Raw genomic sequence first — 23,513 nt, forward strand, 5'->3', positions numbered from 1 at the left:
TAATTTAAAATATATGTAGGACACTTCATCTTCAAGATTAAGTCAGAGTTTGCTTTCTTCTGCTCCCTGGCATAACTAAATGCTTTCATATATGCAAATGAGGAGAAAACGTGGCCTCTTTCAGCAGTAATAAGTATCTGCCTGTTGCTACCTTAAAATCACAGCAATCACATCTGGTAACTGCCCTTTTCTCATGTTTCCACTAGTTTTCAGACTTCCTCTTGTGGTAGCTTGAGACTGCGCATCTGGATGTTTTAAACATACAAAGGAATTGCTAGAGCAAGCAAAAGAGAAAACGGTGCAGAGAGTTAAGATGTGCAGATAAGCAACTGGTGCACTGTGCAGCTAAAGGGACTGACAGGCAGTCAGGGAAAATCTTTTTGCAAAGCGGAGAGCGCAAGTTCAGGCAGAATGAAGACTCACACTGTCTGTGGCTTCGTTTTTAAAGTACTATTAATCCAAGTTTATCTTTTTAACAAAACTTTAGCTGCACCGTCACCAATCATTAAGTTTCCTGGCGACAGCACTCCCAAAACAGACAAAGAACTAGCAGTGGTAAGTTTTGGTTTCATCTTTGCTTCAGATTTATATTGTTCTTTCATAAGCAGATGTTTCTTTCTTGTTTCAGCTGAGGCTCGGGAATGACTGTAGCATTCTCTCCCGAGAGTCTCTGGAAGTGCTAGCTAGCTAGCAAAGGTATCAGCTTTCAAAAGTTAAAGCTAGAGCCAAGTTATGTTTCCTCTCTTAAAATTTTTAAAGCCGGCAAAGAAAGCGTTTGGTTTTTTTCCTTAAGTCTGAACATAAAAAATAATTTCATCATACCATCGCAACTATAATCAAAAGATTGCATGGTAAGAGGGGAGAAGGGCAAATAAGGCATCTAATTTTTTACTTAAATCCAGCAGAAGTGAGGGCTGTCGAGACTCACTTAATGCATGTATCACAGCTTTCAGAAGTTTGTTTTCCAGATTGTTTACCGTGCGTTGCATAAACACAGCTTTAAGGGACAATTACAATCCAAAGCTGGCTCGAGTTTCAGAAGCCATTGTGACTGGTTTTGACTTTGAAAAAAAATCTCATCAGAGGTTTAAAGAAATATTTTTTTCCAAATTCAATCTGGAACAAAAAAAAGGAGTTTGGATTTCTGTGACATTAGCAAATTATAGCTATAACTCTACAGCATTTTATTCTAACCTTATTTTAGCCCTGTGGACCTTCATATAAATGACATTATGGGGAAGTCCATTTAAGGGGAGATTGAGATGGATTATCCTTATTTTAGCATGTAAATTATAGACATTTCTCTTTTTCAGCAGTAAGTCCATTTTAAGGAAGATTGAGATAAATTATTCTTATTTTAGGACACAGGTTTGAAAGTTGGTCAGTTTTCTTTAGGAGTTGGTGTTCATCTTGGGAAAGCTTGCCAGGTTAAAGAAGGTCTGGGGGAGGGTAGAGAGAGAATTTCCAGATGGGAGCTGCGGTGGAAAGTTTAGGAAAAACAGACAAACTGACCCAAAAAGGGCACTCCTCAGCCTTTAACAAAACAAATTCACCCAAGGATTTGCCTTAGCAGCACAGCAGCCAGCGGATGGGGAGGGGGGAGGGGGGCAGTGCATGTGGGAGAGGAGAGTGGGGTCACACATGTCTAATCATAATTTAAGCACTCTTAAATAATCTATTTTCTAAGACACAGCCAGGCTTTTATTCAGTAACAGCAATCCACATCTCCCCTCATCTCTGTTTCTTTCGAACAACCTATTTATTATGTGTACTCAGAGGAAAATTACAAGCTGGTTTAACGCTGCAGTTCTTTGTCTTTCCTGGAGTATTCTTGGGTAATGCTAACTGGCTGCCTTTCCCTCACACCCTCCATCTGAACAGCCCCAACACTCAGCGTCGGAACACAAATTGCTATGTTGCAGCTGGACCCTGTTTCATTAATGGGCTGGATCAAAATTCCAGATCACCACAGCTCCCTGCTGACTCTGGGGAAACTGAATTTTGCAGCCTAGGCCAAGATGTGGTTTACATAGACACTACATTTTCTTCAAGATTCTCTTCTCATAGAACAGCTGGTTATGTGCATTTCTCATCTTCAGTAAAACCTCCATTTTAGGAAAAACTGAGAGGGGTTAGCTTTTTATTTAGAATCCTAGCAAGTAAAATTCTTTACCGTTTTGTATTTTTGGTTGTATATCTTACTCCCAAACCAAAAATGACAAGGGCAGCATTCTGCTTCTTCAGTAAACTTCAGTTCTGATGTATAGTCTATATTATATCATGGTACCTCATCGGGAGGTGCAAACAGAAGCATAAGAAAATCCATCAGGCTACACTAAAATGAAAACTGGGATAAGAACAGATCCTGCAAACTGGCTTGTTTGATTATGGTCTTAATGCATTTCACGTAATTTCCACCAGGCCCCATTAACTATGACCAGACAGAAGCTTAGTGGTAGCAAAGGCGATGCCGTTCTGTGTCCCTTATTTGCCAGTGCCGCAGTGTCCGCTGGAGACATACCACTGGAGAAGTTACAAGAATCCCAAAAACTAGGCATAGTCTGTGCATAGTCAGTAGGTAGATGGAGGACCTTCTGAAGGAAATGGTGTAACATCTTGATTAAATCCTTTTTCTGAGTAAGCTCTGAGCCATTTCCTACGCAGGGTAGATGCGGTATGCCTGGACTTAATGAGGAGTGTGGTGAAATCCAGGCTTGACCAACTGCAATCATCAAATATCCTTTGCTATATTTTTCTGATGTATTGGTCTTATCCCTAGTCTCCTGGGTGAACTTCAGTCAATGAATTAGATACATAAAGTAAGGTTTCCCTCAGGAATACTTCCAGGCACGAGAACTTAAACGTGCAGGCATGTTGTCAGGCTTCTTGTAATCCTCAGTTAGACATAATTACAGTACATTACATTACATTTTTGGCAAATATGCCTTTACCTTATTTAGGGTGTTTTCCTACCTTGGATTTGTAGTTCATATGCCTCAAGGATGCTTCTTCCTCTGCTACAAACCATTTTACCGGAAAGATCAGTGACTTACGGCCTTCCTGTCTAACAGCGTCATTGGCAAGGGCATCTCAGCTCTGCGTCATGCTAAGCACCAGCTGGGGTGGCCTACACAGCAGTTTGGGAACGCCTGCCATTTGACATGGCTCTAGCTTTTCTTTCAGAGCTAAGCATCAAATATTGCAAACCCAGACTTGAGTGTGGAGTTCCTGGAATTTCTGTGCAAGAGAACCGTCAGATTCACTTTACTGGATAAAGCCTACAACTCCAGACAGTTTAGTCAAGCCGTTAAGAACCTGTGAATTAAAAGAATTAGATAATGATACGGTTTTTATCATTGTAGAAGTACCCAAACTAACATCTTAATCATAATCCATTTATCTACTCCTGAATGAGGATATAAATTCAACAATCTAAAGCTGTACGTAATCTAAACAGTGTGACTGCGCAACAGTCCAAGCTAAGGACACAGCCTGAGCTACAGTTTTTCTCAAATTCACTCTGGCTCCAACACCTCTAGCTAGCCAGCAGTCTGCTGTGTGGCCATGTTTAGCCTCCAGTTAGAAACAGAGCTGATAAAGGATTTTATAGAGTTGCTGAAGATATTACTAGAAGTTTTCTCGTTTGCTTCTTGTACCTCTTTTTCATTCAAGTGACTATGTATTTATGGCAGGTTCCACCACCTACTAGAGACTGCCAGGCATTCTCTCAGGGTGGGTCCCCACACCCCAAGAAGCTCACAGTTATTCTGCCAGTGAACACTGAATTTAAGGGAAAAAATACTAAATACTGAATTGTTTGTGTGATCTCACTTGTGTGTTGCGTAGAAGGTGGGGCCCATGTATGGATAATCAGGACCACAGCTGTTTATCTACAGTTCAGCTTAACAGAAACACATAACTTCTCAACACATGAGAAAGACATGGCTGCTCAACTGGAACAGTTGCCAGGGACCAGACTAACCCACTGCTCTTCCAGGATTAGAAGCTGTAGCAAAGCAGACAGACTTTTTTTTAACTGCACTACACCTGCTAATTAGGTCATACTGATCAAAATGGAAAGTGGAGGAGACTTAGGTGGGTATTGTTTTAGATAAGAGATGAAAAGAATGGGTTTGTGCTGCCTTTTTGATCCTTTACGATGACTGTTTTCTAAGGAAAGATAATTTTGTGATCTGCCACCATGGCTGTATCAGACAGATCAGTCTAGCCATATCTGCTGGGGTGTTTGATAGTGTTTTAAGTATGCAGATATTGATTGGCTGCAGAGTCCAAGCAACTGAGATGTTACCAAAGACCACCTTCCTCAGGTCTTTGCAATGGTTGAGTCAAAAGCAAACACGTACAACATTCAAATAGCGTTACGCGGTTTGGATAAACAATGTTGGTTTGTTGTTGGTTGTTTTTTTTCAATTAACGTGGTCTCATTTGTGTGTTTGCTTTGATACTTGGACAAGTTTCTCAATAATCCATAGAGTCTTCCAGGAAAAAAAATACACAGAATCTAAAACTGTAAGCAGATTTATACATCATAAAGAAACCAAAAAAGACAAACCCATTTTTACTTTGTAGTTCTACATTAAAGCTCTATGCTCTACTTACTAATAAAGCAATTCATTCAGTAAAGGTGATAGCTAATAGTGGAAATGATTGCTTAATTAGCAGTGTTGTGTGATCAAGGATGGTTTGTGTCAATTAAGGAGATTCTGCTGGTCTCTCAGTTACTAATAATAGTAATTTTTAAAAGAAAACTTGCAAATTACAGGTGGGAAGCTAACATGGAATTACCGTATTTATTTGTAATGATTAACTATCTCTTTTATGGATTTTAAGTCTTTGTTCTGTCTTTTTTTTTTTTCCCAAGCAATACCTGAATAAATACTATGGGTGCCCAAAAGACAACTGCAATTTATTTGTCCTGAAAGATACTTTGAAGAAAATGCAGAAATTTTTTGGGCTGCCTGAAACTGGAGATTTGGATCAAAATACTATTGAGACAATGAAGAAACCCCGCTGTGGTAACCCAGATGTAGCCAATTACAACTTCTTTCCAAGAAAGCCAAAATGGGAAAAGAATCATATAACATACAGGTACTGGCTGGTGATGTTGGGTTTTGCTCATACATAAGCTTTTAAGAACCAAACAGGACGTTTAGAAGCGGTGTAGCTGCTTAGAAGGCTAGACAGGATTTCTCGAATTAGAGTCTCTTTTTGTGTGTGGATAACTACTAGATGCTTTAGCAAACACCTCTGAAATTTCAAACTGTAAAATTTCAGGAATAATAATCTAAAGCACAACTTTACGGTTCTGGTTGAAACTAAAGAGATTTGGGGTTTGTTCTTTACTCTGCTGCAAGCACCCTAAGGGAACTGGAGTAGGAGATCTCAGTTGCTCATCTGCTCAGCAAGGACCACACTACTTATGGACTACAGAGGCCATGTAGGAGGACAAAATCCTCTGTGTTCAGCAGTCATAAAAATGGAGGTCATCAAATAGACTTCAAAACAAAACAAATGTATTTCAGATATATACAGACATGATTCAAAGCAAACTTTTTGCAATAGGTTTGCCATGTTTTCTTTTGTTACTCTGAAGAGTTAGCGACCAATACAGCTCTCACTGAAGTCAGTAATGAAAAAAAAAATCCCATTACCTTAGGTGGTCCAGGAACAAATTTTTAGCACCAATGAGAACAAACAGCAGATTTGTCTTAACTGCTTGACTTGCTCTGCTGCTTCTTCACACGTTAGGAACCAAAGCATCCCTTGTGCTGCGAGTTGCCCAATAAACACTGAAAAAACCCATGGCACAGCCCCCACTTGCTGATGCGCTTCCTCTGATTCCTCATTCTCATTAGGCACAAAGTCATTTCCATCACTGTGTACAGCCCCAGCAGCAAAGAACTGGAAACTTGTCTTTACATGGAGGTTAGCTGGCTGTAATACAAGGCACTAAGGAGTCCAACTAAAATATACAAAGAAGAAGAAAGCAATGCACTTAAGAGTTTGTCCCTTCCTCTTGTCAGGCTTATGGCTCTATCTTGCATGCTTTTACCTCCGATTTCCCCATGCATCCTATTGCCAATGTAACCGACATACTGGATTAACGTTCAACTGGCATGAAACAATACGCAGCCAATGGCAAAGGTGAGGGAGAAGGGCTGGGTTTTGGTATTACTAAAGAGCAAAAGAATCCACACTTGAAAGCTTCAGAACGTTATTGAGCTCTTTTTCTAGCAAATAAATCTTCTATATCAAGATGTGCTTTTATGTCCATGTCTAAAGCGACTGGGTGACTTTGAAAGCTAAGTAGTCTACAAAAATGTAAATCTCAAATCTAACGGAGCAAAAGAACATAAGGTGATGTCTTGCCTGAGTATTTTGTACAAGGCCACTGCCATGCAGGCTTTGCAGCCTCTGGCTATATAATTTTCTTCATGCTGCTGCATCAATTCCAAAGGAAAATAAACAGTAAGCGCCACATCTAAACACGTGTACTAATCAAAGGCAAGTGTCTAGATCTCAGGTGGAGCAGTGTTACCTCTTAACCGGTTTCACTACTAAGTCTACTCAGCAGTTTGATCAGTACATAACAAATTCTGGGAGGGGGTTTATATGTTATTTAACTCTTCCTCTTCCCTCTAAGGATTATAGGCTATACTCCGGATTTGGATCCTGAAACAGTAGATGATGCCTTTGCTCGAGCCTTTCAAGTCTGGAGTGATGTCACACCACTGAGATTTAACCGAATAAACGATGGAGAAGCAGACATTATGATTAATTTTGGCCGATGGGGTATACTTTTCTATTTTTACATATGTTTTCCGTTTTGTTCCTTTCATTAATCCTTAGTATTGGAATGATCTACCCTCAATAAGTAGTACCCATGAGCCTTTCTGGCAAACCTTGTCCTAGCCTGCACTTGGCTTACACAAGCTAAGATCTAATTTCACTAAGATTTTTTTTTTTTTTCTTATACATGAGAGAGAGAGAGAAGTATTTATACATTATCCTTATACTATATTTATCTTTCCAAAAGAGAATCACTAGGGGCAACATTTTTTTAAATTTACAAATCAGAAATAGAACTGGGAAATATTGATACAGATCTTCAGATGATGTGAGCTGGCTTCTTGCCACAGAAGAGAATGGAATGCCATTGTACTGTTTATTTATAGCTCCATACTCCGTTTTCCAGTGATAGTGGTGGAGGTCCTAATATACGGGAGCTTAAAAATGGATATGTGACTTTCAGTTTTGACTCCATAGCTGGTCTCTGTTCTGTAGCATAGCAGAATGCAGGTTTTCAATGCCCTCTTTGGTCTGGAGGAATTTAAAAATATAGATTGTAAGCTCAATTATGATTGGATTTCAGCTGATGATAAGTTACTTGTTTTATTTTCATTGTACCTGGCTTCTCAATTAATTTTGATTTCCCATGAAAGAAAGATGATAGCTTTTCAGCGTAAACCTGGGGCATTTTAATGTCTTACGGACAGTCACAGAATTTTTAATACTAATGAAGATACTTGTGCAGCCAATCACTTGGGAGGTAGACTTTGGAAGTGAAGAGAACAGTTCAAAGAATAACTGAGCTCTTTGTGAAAGCCTCCATTTCAAGCTGGTTTTCTTTGCTTTAGCTACTGATGAGTTGACCTCAACAGTTTCAGAGATTCTGTACAGAACTCAAAACTTCAGATCCTCATCCAGGCTGGCTTGGTTCACAAAAAAGAAGTCTTACGAAAGCAAAACTGTTTCTGCTGGTTTTAGTACTTGCTGGTTATAGTCAGCAGTTCAAAAACAGTGGGCGAACAACTACTTCCACATTCATTCAGTCTTATCACTTTACTGCATGTCTGATTCACGGGAGCTGGGACATTCACAAGGTTTTTCATTTTTAAGCTTTCTCTTAAGCACAGGATCTACTTTGAAATAAATGGGAGTAAAGCATCTAATATATGTCAAAATCTCCTTGACAACTGACACACTAGTCTACTGAAATGAATGAACTGAACTAGTATTAAGAGAGTGACACCAGCATGAAATCAGTGTAACAGAGTAGAGAATCGAGCCTGTGTATTTAGGGCTTCTGTTAAATGGCAAGACATCAGACCAAAAGGCCTGAAATGATGCAACTGGAGATGCTGGCAGCCAGCTTTGATGCACAGGTCAGTGTGGTGGGAAAGCTATGAATAACAGGGTTATGCCCTTGCCAGCCTGCCTTACCCACATGCGGTGTACTTCCAAGAAAAGCCTACAGTGTAATAACAGGAGAGCTACTTAACCTGCTGTTGCCCTGTGAGCTGCCTGAGTCTCGGAGTGGTTGATGTGGAGGAGGAATAGGCTCATTCGCAGGACTCAGGGCACTGACTAAGCTAGCTTTCCACAGACTTGCTACTGAGACACTCAGCTGATTTGCTTTCCTGCTTAAAGGTGTTAGTATCCTGCACAAAGAAAAAAGCATAGCAGTCTGAGGTGTAGGAGAAAAGAGTAGCCTGCAAAGAGAAATCTGCCTTTACTTTCCAATCTCTGTGTTGGGAGACCGATACGAACAGTCTGAAAACACTCCCCATCTACAATGTTTATTTTACAGCTCCTACCAGTCTCCATTGAGAAATACCAGTGTGTATGCAGTCACACATCTAATGTACAATATTTCACTGTTCACTGTTTCTGATTCCTTTCCACAATACTTATGAGATATAAAATAACACACTGTGACAACAGCAATCCTGACACTTAATGTTCTTTGTAAGAACTGGCTGCTTCTCTTCTGGTTCAGTCTTGCCAGCAAAACCCATACCAATAAACTCACTCACTAGAGTATTCTGCTGCTGTCTTGGATGGGAAAGTACACATGATAATCATCATTCATGTATAGAGTCTGACAGAGTTGAGGTCATAAGAAACTGCTCTTTTTTGTCTGCTTCCTCCTGCAGAACACGGCGATGGCTATCCATTTGATGGGAAAGACGGTCTCCTGGCTCATGCCTTTGCACCAGGGCCAGGAATTGGAGGAGACTCCCATTTTGATGATGATGAACTGTGGACTCTTGGAGAGGGGCAAGGTACCAGACTTTAATGTTTCAGAACATATGGCTTGCTGGCTGCTATGTTTTAATGCTGTTTCAGGCACTACATGAAATATTTTCATTGACATGCCAATAAATGTTAGGGGATGAAAATTCACTTAAACAATTTAAATTGTTCTCTACAAGACGTTTATGTAATTCCTAAATAAATGTTACCTTGGAATTCCCTTTCTGTTCCTCTACCGTTGCCCCTTGAAAACCTGAATTAGTAATGGGCCTGATGCTCCACAACCTTCATGAATTGTGGGAAAAGTACAAAGCCACAACTACGATCTTGAATGCTTCAGTTCTCAGGTACCCAAACTACATCATCTTTAAGTTCATTTGTAAGAGGCAGACTGGCAGTGCTTTTCAGCTGGCATACCCTTTTAAGACGACTTAAGCTGTGGCTCCAGTTGTTAAAAATGGAACCGTCCACCTTAATAAGGATTTATATACTCATGTCAAAAACAAATCAAATATAAATCTCTCATGCTGATGACTGAAATAAAATTGACATCAAACAGTGGATTAAGAACATCTCCAAGAATCTTTAGTTTGCCAGACCCTTTAGAAGAAAACAACTGAAGTCCAGATAGTATCAATGTGAAGCAGACAAACAAGATCAAGTATTTGTAGTCTGGAACCTGTTTTTTCTGTTTGAGCTTTGCCGCGATCATATATTTCTAATTACAATTCTTCTGTAAAATAATTTGGAAAACTTAGAATAAGAATTCAAACTCATGTTTGCCTTTCATTTCAAATCCTAGTTTTCCCAGCTGTCCTCCCATTGAAAAAATAATTGAACTTTAATACCAAAATAGTCAACTTCCTTCTGTTTGGCTTTCTTTTAACTTTAGCAGAAACATTGACCAGTATGTGTAGCAACTGGAGTGGATCCCTGCCTCAGACTAACAACAAATAGGAGGAAACTGTTTTCCACATTCGTGGAAATACTGCACAAGCATCCAGTCAGTTACTGCCATTACAAGAGCAGCTATGGATAAGTGAATTATCTATACATTAACTTATCTTACAGCACCAATACTGTAGTCTTAAGACTCCATGTGACAAATTGAATTAAACCCCAGGACCTGGGTGTGTCTGCATTACCACCCTATCCCCGCAGCGCCACAGCAGATCTCATTTAAGTCAAATTGGAAATACCAAAGTGGTTTATGAGGCACAAGACATGTTCAGCTCATGCTCAGCTGCCGCCTGGAACCTTTCAAACTATACTGAAAATTTTAGACCATATTACCAAAGAAACAAAATTACTAAATGTATTAAAAGCATGTTTGTAAGTTTGCATTGCCATAGTAACAACAACATATATATTTTTCTGGGCTGATTCTAAGGACTGTTCACTCTAACACTTCACCATGAGTAATATCCATGTAATTCTTTCAAAATTACCAGTTATTATTTCAGCTATGATCATCTTGCCAATAGAGAGACCAACAGCATATTGAATTTCAAAGTGGAAATTCAGACTGCATTTCTATACCAGTGTCCTCCAGGAAAGGAAGATTTCCAGAAACTGTATTTTTTTGTACTAGTTGGTGGCTAATTTCACCTCTGCATGTGTTCTCTTTATAGTGGTTAGAGTGAAGTATGGAAATGCAGATGGTGAATACTGCAAATTTCCCTTCTGGTTCAATGGCAAGGAGTACAACAGCTGCACAGACGCAGGACGCAGTGATGGATTCCTCTGGTGTTCCACAACCAAAGACTTTGATGCAGATGGCAAATACGGCTTTTGTCCCCATGAGTGTAAGTAGATCATTGTTTCACTCTTTTCCTGTTAAACTGTTCCCTACTTATTTTGCCCATCCACTTCTTGTACTTTTTCCACATCCTTTCTGGCCGATTTAGATTTACTGCTTTTAATATCTCCTCAGTATCTAAGCAGACAACACTCCCTAAAGGCCCCCTTGGTGTAGGAGAGTTTGTAACTGATGATGACCCAGGTCGAGGCATTTCTCTGAAAACACGGATATATTGAAGATACGTCAGAAGCAACGTCAGCCCCATATATACATCAAAGACACTACAAGTTCCATTTCACGATCCAGGAAAGACAACCATCTTTTAGAGTAAGGATAGGGCCAAATTTGGAGATGAAGCACACCAAATGACAGAAATCTCCCCCTAAATTGCTGGCCACTAACAATTGCAATTGCATCTCTTTCTGGAGTGGTAACTGACAAAAGCTAGCAGTTAAGGATGAAACCCATCAAGCCAAACCTCTATAACCTTGTATACCAATTTTACCAACTAGTTGTCGAGGTCCTCTGAGTCTGGGAGCCCTTTTAGTGCAACATGACGCTATTATTGTCACAAATCACCCTTTAAATGACCTTATACTGCTTTTCAAAATAAATATGATTGAATTTCAAGTGAGGATCTATGCTGGTACAAAGTTATTTATATGTTGGTACATCGCAAATTGCTAGCCAGGAGAGCACTCACATTTTTAGAATTTATTTTTAACACAAGTCTTAGGACTTTTACTCATGGAGCAGTTCCAACAGCTCACTTGAATGACACTATATTTCAGAAATCATAACTCTGTATCAGTATCTATACAAAACTGTTAGAGGGTCTAGGAAAGCAAAAATCGTACTTAATTTCTAACTTTTTGGACTGTGAAGAGAATCCTCCATTTCACAAGCAATTTAATTCCTATTTGGAAACACTCATTTACAGATCAGACAATGTGTATAATGCTTTCATGTAGCCATAACTTTTAAAAAATATACACCATATGATTATTATCTTTCAAATGAAATTATGATAATATGTTTCCTGCTTGAACATCTTGTTGAGTCTACTAGATATAAGATTTTGAACAATTGAACAATAGTACTAAACTCACTTATAATATTATGGCTACATGCAGTCAGTACAAGGAAAGTGAATACAGATTGCTGAAAGAAAATTAGTGACGCTTAGGATGCAACGCTAACAAAACAAGACGCGTTCAGGGTTTTGCCAGACTAAGAATGCACAAGCACAGCCTGACATGTCCCAGTCAAGCCTCAATGAGTACTGTTAAAACACATGTATGTGCTTTAATATGCATGTGTCAGTTAAGTACACATAATTTTTTGAAAGATCACAGATATGTGTATGTAGAAAAAATTCAGATGCCCTGTCTTCAAAACTTCTCTGGTATCCTATTGTAGCCAAACATTAAGTGGATTCCTGCTTGGCAAATTTTGGGGATTTCTCAAGTTCATTTGCAATACCATATGGTTTCCAATATCACAGAATCACAGAATGGTTTGGGTTGGAAGGCACCTTAAAGATCATCGAGTTCCAACCCCCCTGCCCTGGGCAGGGACACCTCCCCCCAGCCCAGGCTGCTCCAAGCCCCGTCCAACCTGGCCTTGAACACCTCCAGGGATGGGGCAGCCACAGCTCCTCTGGGCAACCTGTGCCAGGGGCTCACCACCCTCACAGGAAATAATTTCTTCCTAATATCCAATCTATATCTCCCCTCTTTCAGTTTAAAACCATTACCCCTTGTCCTATAACCACACTCCCTGAAAAAGAGTGCCTCCCCATCCCATGTAAGATTACAAATTTTCTGCATCAGGATGCTAGTGGTTTGCAAAAATAATTTATTGTAGAATATATCAGTCTTCTGGTCCTAATAGGATTAAAAAAAAATATTCCTTAATTTCTAAAACCCCAACTGCCCATTATAGGTCACATCTACAACTGGGATCTACCATGGTGACAGCAATTTATACAACCATAGGGGATGAACAAGAGGGAGTGGGAACTTTTATCAAACTTCAGGGAGTTTAAAAAAAAAAGTTATTGTTAGTTACAGGACTTTCAGAACTAGCTTCTTTAGCCTAACATTCACTTCAGTAGATAATATGTGTGCACACACACTTAACTGCACAATCATTTTTTCCTAAAACTTTGACATGTCCTTTATTCCCCACCTTTCCCCAAATCTCTTCTCCCTCAAGTTAATCCTTCCAGCTGTAAAAGAGCAAAATTGAGCTTTTTTCTTTATAGTACTCCAAATGTTTGGATATAGTCAGAACAAAGCCTGGATTATAGGTAGCTGGACAAACTGAGATCCACACACCTTGACCAATACCTTTGTAAAATCCCAAAGTCATAAAACACCAAAAATGTAAGCAGTGAAGCACTCTCGGGGAGGGTTGGTTATGGAAGTTGATGTTCCTGGAAATGCTTGTGTCAAGGTTTCTGAAACGGAACAGAAGAGTTTCAGCCTTTTGTTTCTGATGCAATTGTTTTGCAAGATCCTTGAACAGTTATGCACAGATGTTTCTTATTAAATTCAGAGCTGCATTGTTCACTCATAACTCCAAGATACCATTTGCTCAAACCCAGCTAATACATTCAGATATGGGAGGAGTTACATCATAGAGCCTGTGCTGGGGGCAACATTCCCAGTTGCCAGTATTTGTTTCTCTCTGGTTTAATTCACTGAAGTTAGTTTCAAGTCTTCTTGTTATAGAGCCACACTGCAGGAAACAGTTTTAAAGCTATAGTGTTCACTAGGTTCTTCTAAAGTTAAGCCCAGATCTGTACCCTAATTTTGTAGACTGATTCAAGTACCATTTGTCAAAGCAGAAGAAGGAAAAGCAGAAAGTCACCTACCCACTACAGAAATCTTACACAGGTGTGCTGAACCTCTCCTTTGCCATAGGGATCAAGGGATCTTGAATCTCTATCAAACTCCACCGACTACAGAGAGTTTAGGCTCCTAATTTTGGTCCTCTGATACCTAACGTTACTGAGACCTGTACTCTGCCTGTACCTCCCTCACACTGGTCACAGCTGTAGGCTGCCGCTCGACTGCTCTCCCAGGCAGAACCCTCCTGAAGCTGCAGCTACCTCCACCTTGGGTCTGTGCCACAGGGTTTTTAGCAGCCTTCCAGCCTGTGGTTTCCTTACATCGAACCGGCTGATTTTTCTGGGAAGAGCTAACAGCGCAGTGCAGCTCATAGATCAGTAACATCCAGTCTGAATTTGCTCTCACGTCAACGTATCTTCACTAATTTTTAAATTGCAGAGCTTACCATGATGCAGAATGAGTCAGGCCCTTTAAGATCCCCTTACACAAATGAAGCTTTTGTTTTGTTTTGTTTTGGGGGAAACTGACCTAGTCTGTCTTTAGCTTTCATTTACATTAAAGCAAAGAATTTTCTAGTCAAGGCTGGGGGAAGATTTGAAAACTTAATAAACCGTTGTTGTTACCATCACATGATGTTACCTCAAGCAAAATGAAAAACTGCATTTTGACTGTGACTCAGAAAGAGTCCATGCAAAGCAGTAAGAGATTGACTTTCCATAAGGTTTTTGCAACTTAGCCACATTTAGACCAATAAAAAAAGGCTATTAAAATATAGTTTGCCAGACTGAGAGCTGGAAGCAGCTCATGTGGTAAATGAGTCATCTAAACAAGTCAGTTTAATTTTGCCTTCCAATTCTATCATTTCTTTATAAAAAAAAATAAAATAAAGTCTTTCTCCAATCACAATAGCCACAGTCCTCATTAATACACGTTTCCTAACTTACTACAGCATCTGAGAGAAATACAAACAGTTGCAGCTTGCTCTTTTGGGGAGGCACAGTGAGCGCTGCAGTTAGCTTTTGCCTGGAGATAGGACCTCTGTGTGGCTGCTTCCACGTCCAGGATGCAGAATGATACAGATGAGAGCTTGGCCAGATCAGAAGTTCAGGGAACTCGTGGGTGTGAGCCAGGTCTGCAAAGCTCCAAGTCCTCGCCTTAGTGGGACTGGAACTTAGTTCAGTAACTTACTGGTTCATGCCCCTGATACTGTGGCCAATGACTGATTTAAGTGGAAAAGGCAAAATGAATCATCTGCGTCACAATACCCCATCATTAAAACCCTTCCCAGTCACCCTTCAGCCAGAAAAGGTCTTGGGTTTTTATTTATTACTACTCTAAAAAGTGAAGCACTCATGAACAATGCCTCTTCCCATCAATGTATCAGATTAAGCAATGGCAAAACCTCTCAAATCCTACACAAAGAGGCTACAATGGCATTTTGGTCATCAAAAATAACAGCAGCGCAGTTAGAAATAACCTGCCAAGCGTTCCCACATACACGTTTGGGTTTTAGCTTTAGCTTTAAACTGTGTTTAGTCTTCAGATTCACAAGATGTCAGATGCTCCAAGCCACCTGCATTTTCATGTAATTCAATTTGGACATACATTTTTTTAAATATCAGCATGAAAGATCTTACCTGCTTCCTCTAGATATTCCAGAAAGTTTACTAAAATCCTAAAACAGATCCCAGAACTCTTGACTCAGTTTAATCTGCATTCCTTCATCCACAAGAAAGATTTCTGGTTCTCAGGGTTGAGCCCTGAGTTTGTGTATGTGGACAGGCAACAAACAACCCCTAGAAGACCAGCACGGTACCTTCAGGAACTTTAATGAAGCAAAAGACAGGAGAAGCCTCCAGTGTTCAGCTTTGTCGAAGGAGTCATATTTGTCCTCTCTTGCTTATCTAATGATAAGCCCAGCTGCGGGGATTCTCAGAAATGAGAAACAAAGCCTAGTGGAAAAGCCTACAGGTTATTATCTGACTCTACTGTATGTCAGCATCTTAAAGAAACTGAAAATGTACAGAGATGGCTGTTAGGAAAAACCAATCTGGCTTGTCCATGGCTCTGTACAAAGTTTGCCGTTCTAGCTAACATTTTTGATGCAAGGTAAACGAATCAGCAGAGCACTGAGGAACGTGAGTGACTTTCTCAAAATGCTCTTTCTAAATGTTTCAAGAAGGGATATTAATTTTATGTTATGAGGCAGGCTATAAAGTATATACACAATTCAAGCCACATTCAAACAGCTTGGTAGAACTTTCTTCATTCCCAGCTCATTTATAAAGATCAATCAGTCACTCCTTCTATACACTTGTGAGATTGTAACATCCCTGGTCTATCTTGCCAAAGAATTTCATTGTGGGTGTAAAATAGAGGTTCTAAGTGTGAACTGCACCACACACAATGGCTGTCTCATCCCTGTCAAGACCTTCACACGTTACGATTCCTTGTTGATGCTGAGCATTGTGTATTGACATTTTTCTCTTTCGTTCTCCCTACAGCACTTTTTACGATGGGTGGCAATGGTGACGGGCAGCCATGCAAATTTCCCTTTAAATTTCAAGGCCAATCCTATGACCAGTGCACAACAGAAGGCAGGACAGATGGATACCGATGGTGTGGAACCACTGAAGACTACGACAGAGATAAGAAATATGGATTCTGTCCAGAGACTGGTACAAGGAACACTGCTTGCATAACACACTCTAATTTGTCATTGTTTTAAGTAATAGTAGTCGTCTTTTTTACACCTTCACCAGAGCACACAAAATTTGATGAGCGAGGCACAATTTCAGCAGAGGTGATAACTAGAGCAGGAGTACCTAAATAAACAATAGGGTAGACCTAGCACACCAAGTTTATCAGGGACACACATGGCATTGAACCATAGAACTAAACATCTCCCGCTGCAGGATAATTACGAGTAGATTACAATCCGTTAATGGCCCTGGAAGAGAAGTCTCATGTGATGGAAGAAAGCATGAATAATATTTTAGCTTAATACTTACCATTTACACTTGAAAAAAGAAATCCTGATTAGTATGTTAAGCTTGAGTTAATGGATCTTTTCAGCAATTCAAAAGAACTAAGTGATATGGTTTAGCCAGCAAAATAGATTTCTGCTTTCTTCACATTATTTTATACTTTTTAACTTGAGTTTTATTACATAAAGGAACAAAAATTAATTTATAGCCTTGTAGAGCTTGGCAGGTGTTCAACTTCAGGATACAAACTAGAGCCACACTCAATAGACTGTGTAAATTAGCTATGGCAGTTCTACAAATCTCAAGCATGTAAGCGGGCCAAGTGGACGGCACACTCACCCTGTTGCCCCCTGAAGCGACACTCAAACCTTCGTGCACCCCGGGTTTTGAGCCTTTTGAAAATGGCCTAACTATTTACAATAGGGGTTTGATGTTTTGGTATTTGGTTTCCTGTTACTTTTGATAACCAGGTGTCACCCTTCAATTTTACCTTGGAGATGCTTAAAAAAAAAAGAATAATTAAAAGAAAGGATCAAAGTCATTATAACTTGCTACACGGTTAGGAAGAGAAAAATCTAAAGGAGAATTTAAAAAATGAAAGAACCGATATATCTAGAATCAATATATCCAAAATGCTGGCTAACACAGTCTCTATCACTGGAACCAACAAATAAACTTAGTTTAAACTTTTTTCAGAAAAAAAAGGTTACTGCTTGGAGGTAGCTGTGATTTTTTTTTTTTTTAATTGCTGGCTTATTAAATAATAATAATGAATGAGAAATAAACAGTAACAAATTATTAGGTTTATAACCAGCTTTGCCTCTGTGTTGCTCTCCTGTACCTTCCCAGAAGATAGACCATAATTTGAAATGAACTCTAATTGCCAGGTAGCAGTGTAAATGAATTTAAATGCTTTCTATATTATTTTAGTATTTTGTTTATGATACCTACTTTAAACTATAATTTTAAATCTAGTTACACCCTCTTCCCTCTAGAAAATACTTGTACACACATATACAAATGTTATTTATTATATATTAATGCCATATACTACACAAATAAGAACACATTTAGGGGGAAAAATTACAAGTTTTTGCAAAAAATACTATTTAAAAAAAAAAGTCATCCACATTTGATATCCTTTTCTTCAGAAAATGTTTAAAACCATATGCTTTTAAACTGTACCCTCTGCCAGCATAAAACAATTCCTCAATTTATTTGATATGACTCCTCTTCTGGACCTTTTGGGTAATTTGTTTATATTTTTTAAGGCTCAAAGCTTATACTTCAGTGGGCCACCTACTAACCAGATGGATACTCAATAGCCCTTTAACCTTTCTGACCCTAAATCTACCTTCGACCTATTTGAGACACACTTTAAAACATCACCAGGAAAGACAATCAAAAGATACCTGCTCTGCAGTCACCTTCCACAAAACACTGTTAACTGCTGCTTTCTCAGAGCTGTGAACATGAGTCCAGGGCTGATTCGTACTTCCTCCAGAACTATCGGCAGGTTCATTGCAATGGCAATGCCTAGACTTTTTCCTTTCTTTCTGTGTCAGACAATTTTCTTTTCAAATATTACTTTTAATTTTACTCCTCATTCTTCAGAGGATTGCAGATTTTCTGCTTGCTTTCTGTTTTGAATGTGTAGTTTAGGAGAAGATGCATCAGCCTAATCTCACAAAAGGGATTCTCTTCTCATTGTGTTTTTCTGTCATTTTCCACAGCCATGTCAACAGTTGGTGGAAATTCAGAGGGAGCCCCTTGTGTGTTCCCCTTCATCTTCCTTGGGAATAAATACGAGTCCTGTACGAGTGCAGGTCGCAATGATGGCAAGCTATGGTGCGCTTCTACCAGTAGCTATGATGATGACCGCAAGTGGGGTTTTTGTCCAGATCAAGGTACCACAGTTTGTCAGAGCAATACAATGGTAACAGCATATTGACCACACCGATGGCATCACGCTTACAATCTTTTCATTCTCATACTTACCACTCCTGTCTGGTTACAGTACTTCAACCCAGCCCAAAATCTGAGCAAACCCCCTACATTTAAATGTGAGACTATTGTTAAAGAATCAGTCCCAGAACTCATCGGCCTGAAACATTCAGATTTTCTAAAATTATAACGATGAAGTATCTTGCCAAAATACAAAACCCAAAAACATTTAATAACTAACTAACTAAAGAAATAAATGTTTTTCTCATCACCAGTTTTTCCTTCCAAGGCTAAAAGCCACAAGTACTATAGTATTTCACTAGTATGTAATAATTATACTCTCATATTGGCCAAATTAGGAACAAATGCTAAATGTAAAAATTTAATATATTTGTGACTGATATTGCTGAAGATGAAAAGCATGTTTAAAAACTGAAAGAGACAGTATAAAGTTTGTATGGTGAATATTGGTATTTAACATTATTTTGGTTAATCTTTGTCCTTATTTGTAACACGGGTAAAATTAAATACAACAAAAGGCTTTTTACACAAACAAATGCTAGATTCAGATTTTTCTTTTAGGAGGAAAATAACTGCTAAATTTCAGAGACTTTGGGCATAATTGATAAAATGTCATCATATGATTAAAGATATTATTTTAACCTAGCAATACCTGGCAACAACAGTACTGATTCAGGCTCTGTTCGCAGATGCACAGATATACAGACCTGTTTATCACTTACGTGCCATTTCCTGATGAAAAGCAAGATGTGAGGTCTAGATTGAAAGCTTAATTCTTCTGTGCTTAAAAAAAGGTCTGATTTTTATTCGCTACACTTCCTTTTTTTCACAGAAGTATTAAGATTGTGGTGAAAGTCACGTGCATGTGAGATAGTACCAAACATCAGCTACAGAAAAGGTTTTAGAATCTCTCTAATGAAATGTCATATATATATGACATGCAATATTGGAGGCTCTAAATACTAATTATGATATTTATTACTGGGAGATTCTTGATGGGTAGTAAGGAAAATAAAATTTGAATACTGTGAATAACCTGTGTGGTACACTTGTATTTAGATGCAAGCAGCTAACACTGTATTGCTGTGTTATATAGGATACAGTCTCTTCTTGGTTGCTGCTCATGAGTTTGGCCATGCTATGGGATTAGAGCACTCTGAGGATCCAGGAGCTCTTATGGCCCCCATCTACACCTACACAAAGAACTTTCGACTTTCTCAGGATGACATTAAAGGGATCCAGGAGCTATACGGTAAAGTCCTCCCTCATCAGCAGAACCCATCAGAAAAGCATGCAGCACAGGTTGAAATGTGGGACACGGAACTTGCAGTAAATTACATACTGTACCATACCACCAATGCCAGAAATAGCCTCTGTTCCTTTCTCCCTGCTTTATTCATGTTATTACTAGGGCTCCTACTTCAATCAAATATCACAAATTAAGGACGAGGGGTCACTAAATTTTCTGAATTAACAGAAGCCCCAAAACTCCCCACAAAGATTCAACCTGTACCATCAAGTAAGATTTGCAGAGAGTGGGTGGGAGCTGGCACTTCAGTGTAAGTGTATTTGGCAAGCTCCTGAAGAAAAAGTGGATTTAAGTATTTTTATGTTGGTACATTTTAAAAATTTATTATTTTCTCCACAGATACTCCTAGTAAAACGCATAAGTATCATTATGATTGAAGTTCCTTCCATGCATACATTTTCTACTTTGTAGAGGCAGAAGTATACTACAGTCAATTAAGCAGTTGAAGAAAATCTATACCATTTCTCTTTCTGTGCTTTTCACTCTTCTACTGAGATATCTTCCTAATTGCAAGTGATTATATTCTACAGTATTCAAAACCTTAGAAATTATAATACGAATATATCAAAATGATTGCCATGAGACACCTTTTTATCAAAAATCTGATTTGAATCTTCATTTTTTTCCTTGTTCTTAGCTGCTTTAATTAAGACTGGGAATTGAGACACAGGCAAGGTTAAGTGAGTTTTTTAAGCTCGCACAGTGTAACTTTGATAGAGTTCAAAATTTAACCCAGTTCTCTGACAGCACACTTCAAAACCCAAGATAAAACTATCTTTCTTGCCTCTCTGTAACTGATAGAACCCTTTACAAACTGCTTTCTATTACTCTATACAAGTATTCCAAAAAGCCTTTGTTTTCTTCCATTATTATCATCTTAAATCAGCTACACTCCACTTTGTTTTATACAGTAAATCAACCTGATGTCTAAGAAAAAAGGCAAATGCCTCATAAGGCAATACAGCAGCAGCTAAATGATAAAACAAAATAAAATAAACCAGATGGCAAAATGAATGTTCTGAAGAGCACATTTTGATTACTGATGAGGGCAGAAAGACCTTACAAATGGCTCAAAATGCATCTTCATAATTACAAACTATTGGCACTTCTAGAAGAGAAATCCACTTAGATGTGTCTCTAAGCAGAGTCGCAGATAATTCTGAACAGAACTTTGAAATGCATTTCTCTTCTTTTTAGAAGCCAGTAAAAAGAAATTTTAAAGTGAACATTTGAAACCAGTATAATCACCTCTAAATATCTTTCAAGTTAAACAGGCAGCTCAACATGGATAGACAGCCACACAGGCACAGTGTCTTGAATGAGGCCACACAGCAGATTCAGGCAGGACTGGAAGCTAAAGGCCTTCTCAGCCGTACCCAACCACCCTTCTTCTGAAAAAGATGTTATTATAAGTTTTTTTCCCCTTCAAGGGCTGCCTCCAAATTACTCCCCTTCTATGAATTCTGATAGTTCATGTTCCCTGTGTTATCTATGCAGCACTGTATTTCAGTGTAACAGACTATTTCTATTCACCATTACAGAAGTGTCGCCCGATGTCGAGCCCGGACCAGGGCCAGGACCTGGGCCAGGCCCACGTCCAACCCTTGGACCTGTCACTCCAGAGCTCTGCAAGCACGACATTGTATTTGATGGAGTCGCACAAATTCGAGGAGAAACATTTTTCTTCAAAGATAGGTAAGTGAGATAAATTGCTTACCAATGGGGCCTCAAATGGAGGAATCTATCAGACCTATTCATCAAAATCTAGAAATTTATTATGAGGTACCATCTTTTGCGTGTTCAGAGACAGCAAAGCATCCTATTCAATATGGCCGCCTTTGCCACAAGGCTACACTGCTGGCTCATGGTCAGCTTGGTTTCCACCAGGACCCCTAGGTCCTTTTTCACAAAGCTGCTTTCCAGCCTGTTGGCCCCCAGTATGTATTGGTGTTTGGGGTTGCTCCTCCCCAGGTGTAGGACCTTGAGCTGGCCTTTGGTGAACTGCATGAGGTTCCTGTCTTCCCATTTCTCCAGGGGTCAAGGTCCCTCTGGATGGCAGCGCAACCCTCTGATGTATCAGCCACTCCTCCCAGTTCTGGGTCATCAGCAAACTTGCTGAGGGTGCATTCTACCCCATCATCCAGATCATTACTGAAGATGTTAAACAGGCTTCTACCCAGTACTGACGCCTGGGGTACACCACTAGTTACTGGCCTCCAGCTAGACTTCATACCACTGACCACAACCTCTAAGCCCATCCCTCTAGTCAGCCAACTTTCAGTCCACCTCACTGTCTGCTTACCTCACCCATACTCCAACAGCGACTCTATGAGAATCTTATTGGAAACAGGGTCAAAAACCTTTCTGACCTGCTCTCCCCTCATCTACCAAACCAGTCATTCTATCATACAAGGTTATCAGGTTGGTCAAGCATGACTTCCCATTTGAGAATCCATGCTGACTACTCCCAACCACCTTACATCCAAAACATTGTCTGTAATTAGAGACAGGTGAGATGATTCTGCCATAAATACACCTTTTCTTGGAGCTACTCTCAAACGTTTTTGAGAGTCTGGAATTTTCACCTTCAGTCATTATTTTAGGCAGTTTTGTGGTGGTTTTTATTTCTGGTTTCTGCCCTACACTAGGATTGTGCATGCCAAGATGCCACGACAGACTGGGCTGGTGGTAGTTCTAGCTAAAATCAGGACAAGGAAATACCCCAAACCTCACAAAAAAAAAAAAAAAAAAAAAAAAAAAAAAAAAAAAGCCCGTTCTCATATTTTCTGCCTGATTTTACAGATTGGAGAGGAAAAATTAACCCTGGTGTCAGCCTTGCTGGCTTCTGTGGAGTCACACAAGGGTTGCTCAAAAGGGTGAAGTAGCAGGGAGACACATCCAAAGTTTATGCAAACTAGATATGACCCCCAAAATCTGTAGAGACTTACCCATCTGTAATGTTAATCACAAAATTAGCAATGGAAGAGATGCATTAGCCAGTCCATTACCCTTTGCCTGCCAAAGAAGGATTCGTTCCCTATAAAAGGATTCATTCCCTATAAAATATTTCCGGATGCGTTTTGTAGCAAAACCTACAAGGATTGTAATTCAGCAATGGAAATCCCATCACTTTCAGTGAAGTAGAGCTCTGGAGGCACTGTCCTTCCTGATTTCATTTCATATAGTCTGCACTCTGGGGGAAAACTTCAAATCTGATTGCAGGAAAATTTCCAATCTCAGCTTCTAGAAACACCACCAAAAAAGTAGTTCATCCAAAGTTAGTGGCAATAATCTCAAATGCCTCTTCCACCAAGGAGACACTGTTTTAGCAAATCTTCAGCTTTAGCATAACTTTCATTATGAAGGCCTGGTCTGAAGAGGATCTGTTCCTTTCTCATGTTCATAAAGATACAATTATGGAAATCTGTGAGCAAAATCTTGTCATTAAACCCTGAACGGTTGAGTCCAAAATCATTAGATAACAGTACTATGTGACTCACGGCTGCTGTAATAACACATCAAGCACACTGGTGATTGGG

At 39.4% G+C, this 23,513-nt stretch overlaps 1 protein-coding gene across 1 annotated transcript in view; it reads left to right on the top strand.

Annotated features, from left to right (window-relative positions):
- The first annotated feature begins 239 nt into the window (after positions 1–239).
- The window catches only part of MMP2 (matrix metallopeptidase 2 (gelatinase A, 72kDa gelatinase, 72kDa type IV collagenase)), a 34,557-nt gene continuing 11,283 nt past the window's right edge, over positions 240–23,513 (top strand). Inside the window, exons 1-9 of the mRNA XM_009886354.1 lie at positions 240–555; positions 4,883–5,109; positions 6,665–6,813; positions 8,958–9,086; positions 10,689–10,862; positions 16,218–16,391; positions 18,434–18,607; positions 19,762–19,917; positions 21,516–21,669. Coding sequence (XP_009884656.1) covers positions 412–555; positions 4,883–5,109; positions 6,665–6,813; positions 8,958–9,086; positions 10,689–10,862; positions 16,218–16,391; positions 18,434–18,607; positions 19,762–19,917; positions 21,516–21,669 — 1,481 coding nt within the window. The 5' untranslated portion in view covers positions 240–411. The remainder of the gene's footprint in view (positions 556–4,882; positions 5,110–6,664; positions 6,814–8,957; positions 9,087–10,688; positions 10,863–16,217; positions 16,392–18,433; positions 18,608–19,761; positions 19,918–21,515; positions 21,670–23,513) is intronic.

Source organism: Charadrius vociferus, unplaced genomic scaffold, assembly GCF_000708025.1.
Source record: "Charadrius vociferus isolate BGI_N301 unplaced genomic scaffold, ASM70802v2 scaffold400, whole genome shotgun sequence".
In the NCBI taxonomy this organism is placed as follows: domain Eukaryota; kingdom Metazoa; phylum Chordata; class Aves; order Charadriiformes; family Charadriidae; genus Charadrius; species Charadrius vociferus.